The following is an 8,144-nucleotide window of genomic DNA, read 5'->3' as shown; positions in this document are numbered from 1 at the left end:
ATAATAGAATTAGTGGACAAATGAATGTCTGTAGCTGAAGGCAGAAAAAGTGCAAACAAGTCTGGGGTACTTTACAGTCCGATGTGAGTCATCTGAAGTGTTTGATGGAGACTTTATAGAAGGGCTGCATTACCTGATATTGTAACAATCTGACTGAACTATGGCAAATTATGTTTTTGTGCACTATGCATTCATGTTAGTGGAGAAGATTTAAGTGTACTTTATAGCGTCTCCTCATATCTGAGGTAAAATTAGACTGATGTTGTTGCTTTTCGTCTCTTTCTGCATATCCTTAACGCTGTGCAAATTTCTGTATTGGTACCGTGAGGATGGAGGTGACATGAGTGTGAGAAAGAGAGAGAGGAGAAGTGAGAACTGGTGTTTTTTGCTTTCCTTACTGACACCCGACTTGCTGCTATATTGTGTATTTTCACAAATATCAGAAGGGGAACCTCCGACATCAAACGCACGTCTCGGTGTTTACCGTGGACAGACGGGTGGATGGAAGACGAGAGGCGGCCACTTTAGACCGTTGACATTTACCTTGTCTTTCACCTTGTAAGTGGAGTGTGTAAAAGTAGCGTTGGGGAGAGGGAGGAACAGGGCGGACGGTTGTGTACACACACACACACACACACACATGTGTGGTGACACAGTCTCTGAAGTGCTTCCCCTCATCAGAGCCATTAGAGCCCCCACTTCCCTCTCTGCCGCCCACCCAGCGTGGGTTACAGGGTCGAACCTCTCAGCCTCCCTCCGGCGCTCGGCCGCCGCTCTCCGCACACCCACTCACCACTCCACGGGCGAGGGAGAGGAGGAGGAGGAGGAGGAGGAGGAGGAGGAGGAGGAAGAGTCCGTTCAGCAGCGCCAGCTGCTAAAGTAGCAGCGTGCGTCATTGAAAAGTCTCCGCTCGCCGTCACACTCGGCAGCAGGCGGCTAGCAGCCATTAGCTCAACACCCCCTCGTTCCCTCGCTCACCTCTTGTCTTGGCTTTCTCCCAAACACACACATACATACACACACACACACACACACACACACACACACACACACACAAACAAGCAAATTCAGGTACACAAAAGTGTCTCTTTCAGCTCGAGTCACCATGGAAACAGGGTCAGAGGCATTCTTGCTCTTTGGCTTTGGAGGTCTGTGTATTTATTTTCACATAAATACTTTCTTCACGTAGCTGAGGACATCAGGAAAGTCCCACTTCCCAGGCGGGAACACTTGTATAACACGTCTTCGCATTATATGCCGTTCCATACACTTGAATCACAGCTGTTTTTGCAGCTGGCAAAGGCCGAGTGGTGCGTGCATCAGTAACTGGGAAATGGGAATGCTCCCATTTCGGAGTGGGAAAATTACATTTGAATGCTGGGAAATTTTAATAGTCAGACTGGGAAACAGTTCTGAGAAGCTCATGTGGCATCACTCAATGCAATGTGGTGTGTGTCTGAAGGATGTACTCTCTAATAAACAAAAGAACCAGATTTCGTCCAGCAGACTTAGCTCAGTTTATACAGTTAGCTTACCACAGAAACAGAGACATGATAACTATCAGTTAATGACTGGAGTGCTGTACCCATGTCCTCATGTCTTTCTGGAACATTACACTGATTTACATTCATTTTCTGCAACACAGTATATTTCTATGTCATCACAAATACCAGTTGAGAACGTCTCATTTCCCAGATGGGAGCGTTTGTATAGTAAATGAGTCGCCCAACGATGTGCCTTTTATTCTCCTTGTAGATGCCAAACTGTAATGGTTCTCAAGGGACTGGGAAGTGTGTCCAATGCCTCTATAAAGTGGGAGAAATGTGCCTGAATGTTGAACTTTAAACCATTAACTGGGCCATTTGTATTGGTTATTATGTTGTTTTGGGGAGCTTAGCAAATGTATCATAACTCAACAGAACAGGGAATGAAGATTATCAATGATGCACCAAGTGATTAACAAATATTATCAGAGTTAAAGTGAAATCACACAGATTTCAAAAGCTAGCTACAAAAATAATTGTACTTTAAAATGGAATGTGACATCTATCAGTAACTACAGGTTTTTGTTGTGTTGTATTATTTCTGGGGGGGGGGGGGGGGGGGGGGGGGGGGGTTTAAACAAATGCAAGTGAGGAATTTGTCACTTCCCAGTTACCCCGAAAGCACCAGAAGCTTTTGTTATTACTCATTAAATCAATAGGAAATACGATATGTCCTGCAGATGTCTAAATGCAGGTTTGTTCATTTGAATATTAACTTCTTGAAGTACCTATTTTGTGGGATTCCAGTTTGAAAGCTTTTTTTTATTCCACACAAATTTAATGATTTTCTTCACAGTGACTTTAACTATTTTCCCACAATGCCAACAAGTCTGCATAAACTTTGTAAATAGATGTACACACACACACACACACACACACACACACACACACACACACACACACACACACACACACACACACACACACACACACCACAGTGATGGAGCAACAGTGCATACAATAAGACCGCCATCTACAGCGCAAACCCTGCACATGCATCCTTCCTCAATCACTTCCTGTTATTTGTCTTTATGTGAAGTATGTGGTCTAAAAATAGAAAGAAAACTGCTAAAACAGCCAGAAAAGCTGGAATGACAATCAATGGATAAAATAGATGAAACTTCTCTAAGACTACCTTCTTTTCAGGAAAATAAAATGGATTGCTAAATAAATCTCTAAAATGGTTATGCAGGAAAATCCATGATAAAAATCTTTAAAAATGGCCACAAGAGTTAAAAATAGAGTAAGATATATTGAAATTGTTGTGCTCCAGACAAATTTTATTTGGTGTAAAACAAAGGAAAATATCATTATCAGCTTTAAAATTTCCTTCAATTATATGTTTTGCTGACAATCATTTCTTTTTGTAAGGTGTCCAGAGATCCATGTGCTGTCCCATTACTTCCACCCTACAGTCTTAAATGTCGTGTCATGCTGTTAAAATTAGACAAATTGAGGACAACATTGAGCAGAGATTATCTACTTCATATGCAGTGTCACAAACTTTCAGCTGAGTCTTAGTATATTTGCAAAATCCCTTCGTTATGGACAATGTGACGGAAGCTTCAGCACCATGGACAGCGACCAGCAGGCTGTAATGAGCAGCTGTGGCCGCTAGAGGGAGACTCGGGTTCATCTACAGAGGTACAGGCGCAGTGAATAACCTCCTGAGGGACGAACTGGAGACTGGATGTCCTCTGTTTCCTCCGGTTGAATTAGAGGTGACACTGTTATGCAGTTCCTGCGCCACATGCGGCCTAATCTGATCTTAAATAGTAAATTCAAAGCAAAACAAACAAAATTTATTCACAAATCTAAAATTTGTTCTTGGTTTTTAAAAGTGTTGTAAGCACTTGAGAGCAGTGTCAGTTTCAGGGTCTTGGTCTGGAATGTCCATAACATCTTTTTTTTTTTTCCCTGACCTTAGGGTGCTCTGATTTTGGTCTCGACTCAGTCTCACCCCCTTAAGTCCTCCTGAAGAGCAGTTTTGGCCTGAAGCCTGCAGCATGTTGAACAGTCCTGCAATGGATCTGAGTGCCAGTATTATATTCTCTCCACAGCAGCCAGAAGAACTGTGTTTGAATCATTAACACAACCACATTTGAAGGCAAAGTCACCATGTAAGACAGAGTGACACTTTCTAAAAGTTTCACTTTGTATTTTTGATATTACTTATCAAAATGTCTGTTAGAATCTAAAGCAGCCGTGACTGTTACAACTCATTTCATCTTGCTCACACTTAAATTCATTTCATTGTTAAAATAAATGTTTAACCACTTTTTTAAATCAAGTAATTTCTCAGTAATATTGAGAATAGGAATCCCCTTCACCATCACCTGCAAATCCACTGCTAGTTGAGAAAACAGCTGTTTAATACATAAAATCAAAAGCCAGTAAGACATTATCAGCATTTTTTAAGGCTTTATTTGGTTATTGCATGTTAGAATTGGTGCAAATAATAGATATGATATGGCATAAGTACAAATCATTTTCAAGTCATAAATTAGGTGCATAGAGATTATTAGAGGTGCAAACAACATTTCTGCAAACAGATGTGCAACATGTGGCCAAAGCTAAAGACTCAATCTGTGCTCAGATGAAGACTGAGTGCATGTGTGGTCCAACAAACGTGGTGAGAATTTTCTGAATGGTGCCAAAGTTCATCGCGCCTCGAAAGGTTGAGATATTTACAGAATTCCTGACAGACTCAGCTGGTTTGGAGATTCGAGTCGTCTTGGATTTCCAGATTCTGGCAGTCGAGTAGCTACTAATATGACACATATTCCTCAAAATGAAGATCCATAAAAAAATGTACATGTTAACAGTGATTTGAACCTGTGAAATATGATTTTAAGGAATCATTTCCACTTAAAGATATGAATGACTGACACTCGGAAAGATCAGTTTTCCCTAAATGTGTACAGGTTTTCTGCTATTGCACTAGCTTTGGTTGACTCAAAGAGACTGACGTGAGGTAGCAATGATTAGAAAGAGTGTGTGTCAGCTGCAAACATCTCCAGGTTAGAAGGAATCCTTCACACCATCAGAGCTGTCATTTTCCTCCAGAGGAGAGGCGGCACATTCCTATCTGCAGGTAATGCATCTTTAAATCAACAGCACCTTGTTTTCTTGACATTTTAGGCACGAATCGCTGCAGGTGTATGCTCCAAACAAGTTTGCCTCCCTCCCTCGCAGGTAAACTACTGAAGATAACGTCTTGAATTCTTGACATTCAGGAATTTTGAGCTCTTTACGTCATAATTCTTCTTCTTTACCACACAGTTAGCTAGTTTTTCATTTAGATTGGCAAAAAAACAAACAAATCCTATAGGACCAAAGATTTTCACTTGCTACATGGCAACGACTTCAGTCTCTACTGAAGGGTACCTTTCTCTACCGTACAGACTCGGTGGTGTTCTTGTGTTTTAAGCTCAGCACTTATAATTGTTATCCATCATGTTTCCAATAAACCACAGGGAGCCATTGAGTTTCAAGATATGTGTCCATCATGGGTGTGTCGAGTCCAAGGCGTCGGTTTTCAGATCGCTGGACGCCGATCCGCCCGGTGGATCCGGACGTCACTTGGAAGCGGACTGGGCCTCGTCCATGCCGGCCTGCGTCATGAGCTCCGACACGTTCTTCTGCAGGTCGTCGATACGCGTCCCCATCTGATCGAGTGCAGGATTTAAGAAAATAAACTGTCTTCACCTCACAAGAGGATGGGGGGTGGGGGGGGGGGCTTTTACCCGGAGCCCACAGAGTGTCTAGGACAGCCCCTGAACAGTGGAGACGAGTGTTTTACAGCCAATCTGCTCAGTTAATAGATAATAAATAATAAATTAATGTGACCATTAAGTCATTCTAACTCTCACTGTTGAGTCACGTGACCTCTTTCTGAAACAACGAGGAAAAGTTGTGTAGAAAAAGGATATTTTGTGACTCCAGTTGTTCAGACATGGCCTGAAATCTCCCCTGCAGTCGCTGCATCGTCGTTTCCATCTGTAAATCACACAATCATGTTCAAAACGGGGGTTTTGTTGTCGTTTTTTCAGGTTTTATGTGAAAACCTGTGACAAACTCACCGCCTCCGTCAGGTCTTTCGCTGCTTGACTCTCTGCTTTTGACATGGTTTTCCTTCATTCACGCTCCAGAATCACAATCTGACGCCCGCAGACTGAGAGACGCTTCAGCTGAGTTCCATCAGGGAGAGACAGAGCCGCTCTGACCTGGGAAATATCCCCACTTTGATAATCTGACAGACTCTTTTAACTTTGTTTAGCTGACGAACCACTGGATGTCACTTCCGGTGCGTGGAACTTCAAAATAAAAGCTTGGATAGCAGTGAAATTAAATAAAGTAATCTACTGATTTCTGTCTTTGATATTCCAGCCACAAAGTAAAGATGAAAATGATCATTTTAATATTTTTTTTAGTTAATTGCTTCTCTTTCCAATTTTCCAATATCTACATTAATGTTAGTCACAATTTTTAATTCACAATCTTAGAATTCAGAATGAAACATATTTAAACAATCAAACTTTATTACAAGAAAAAAAATTCAGTAAATATTAAAAACCAAGTAATTAACCCTCCCTCAATAAAATTTTTAGTAATATTTAAAGTAACGTTGACTTGGACGGTGTGGGTGAGTGCCTTTGTGGTTGCAGGGGAGAACTGTGTGTGTTCCTAGTATTGCTGTACAGACATCATCTTCATAACGTTGCTGTTTGAACATAAAACTTGCCTTAAACAAAGATGTAACGTCAATTTATTCTCTTGAAATGCAGACGAGGGCCTCGGTCTGTTTGTGTGTCTGTTGTTTCAATCGTCTGTCCCACAAGAAGGGAAACAGAACTTTCATTCTGAAGGTCCATGTGTTTGAATCTGCAGAATTCTGTGTCTGACTTGACTTTTCCAGCTGTCGTCAGTTTGTATGCAGGGTGGGACACGAGGAGAAGCTTCCAGTTAACCCTTTGAGGCCTGGATGATCCCTTCACACCGGCCTCTGTGCTGCAGATGAACAAATCCTTTGGTTTTTATGTAAGACTTTATCCTACTTACCATGACAGAAATCATCCACTGGAGTTACATAACTCACACAGAGCCTGTATAAATCTTCATAATCTGGATTTTTCGTGAGCCTGCACTGACTCCTCTGATATGATGAATGTGCACCAGAACCAGAGGGGCCTGGTAATGTGGACTGTGGTGCCTTAAAGGGCAGCAGCTTCGTGTGCCGGTGAATGCCACCGAAATAGCACACGCTGTATGAAATATTCAGGATTTAAGCAGCACTCGTCGCTTTCTCTCAGGCTCCTCTGTTAATTGAAGTTACTCTTCAATACAATATTTATTGCCTGTAGCAGGACTCACATTGGGCCTCCGGGCACGAATGAGCTGGGGCATCTTAATTGTGTCCCTGGGGATTGGGAAAAATTATTATTTTTTGTTTGTTTTTTACAGATTCACAACAGGAATATTTGTATAACTAACCACTGAAACAATACTCACTTTGATTATTACACGTAGGTAATTCAGACGGACTGAGTGCTGTCAGAGAGCTTGAGGCCTCGTTCACAAGATGCTTGAAGTAGACACTCAATTTCTGTGTTTTGATTTCAGAAAGACTTTACGTTCTTACAGCAATGCTGAAAGGAGGATGTCCGTTTACACAGAAATTGTGAAAACAATGTAGTTTTCATGTTAGGCCAACAGTGGGTGCTGTTGTTTCTTTGTGTAATTAAAACGACCCAGGAAAATATGGATTGGTTGTCACGATACTCTGGAAACCACCATTGCTGTTATTGTCTATTTGCACATGTGCAGTTCAGAAAAGTTGCATTTTATACCTCTACACTGAGACATGAACTTCTCAAAATGTGTCGTTTTCCCCTGTTTGCACAGAGACGGAGCGTAACTCTTCTTTGTAAATAGCGTTTCTTGTGAGTTTCTGTCAAATCCATTCTTCCCATGGTTAAATTACTCATTCAGTCTTGTATGTATTAATATGTACTCATTTGAGATTCATTATTCTATGCAATCTATTAAATTGAGAATAATAATATTATCAAGAGTCAGTGGTAGAGAACCATCTTGATTCGACTGAACATCTTTGTTTAAACCCGTAAAGTCCGAAGATACAAAATTAAAAAAAAAAAATAAAACTCTGAATTTTGTACTTTTTCTCGGGGTTCTATGAATAATATTTTTAAGAGGCTTGTTGTCTTCCTGTGGCCCTAATCCTCTTGCGTCGCACTGTAATAGTGCCGTAAATCGGTCGTCGTTTGTCGTGTGTCGGAGTCGGGAGTGAACCATCTTGATGACGTAGAGGATCTTCGCGTTGCACCCGTACCGGAAGTAGGAAGAAGAGAAACAAGTGGAGAAAAATAACATTTGTGAGACGAACATTTATGATTTATCTGAGTTTTTCCATCACTGTCAGTTGATTTATTTAAGATACACGTCCAGAAAGCGGCGGAGTTTCCTCTGAGGAGTAAACAGCGAGCGGGTTACCGGCTGTGAAACACCCGCGGAGCGCCCCGGAGGATTCTCACCCCACCTCCGGCTTCTCTATCGGCTCCCGGCAACCGCGCTGCCCCG

General features: G+C 41.7%; 1 protein-coding gene across 1 annotated transcript; it reads right to left on the bottom strand.

Annotated features, from left to right (window-relative positions):
• Positions 1-4,973: 4,973 nt before the first annotated feature.
• hsbp1l1 (heat shock factor binding protein 1 like 1) lies at positions 4,974-5,831 on the bottom strand. The gene is made up of 3 exons (XM_030120377.1): positions 5,627-5,831; positions 5,477-5,543; positions 4,974-5,220 (listed from the first exon to the last, which is right to left on the bottom strand). The coding sequence occupies exons 1-3, from the start codon at positions 5,669-5,671 to the stop codon at positions 5,123-5,125; spliced, it is 210 nt and encodes a 69-aa protein (XP_029976237.1). The 5' UTR covers positions 5,672-5,831; the 3' UTR covers positions 4,974-5,122.
• Positions 5,832-8,144: the final 2,313 nt, after the last annotated feature.

The sequence above is a fragment of the Salarias fasciatus genome, chromosome 22 (assembly GCF_902148845.1).
Source record: "Salarias fasciatus chromosome 22, fSalaFa1.1, whole genome shotgun sequence".
Taxonomy (NCBI): domain Eukaryota; kingdom Metazoa; phylum Chordata; class Actinopteri; order Blenniiformes; family Blenniidae; genus Salarias; species Salarias fasciatus.
This window is presented reverse-complemented; position numbering and strand designations above follow the sequence as displayed.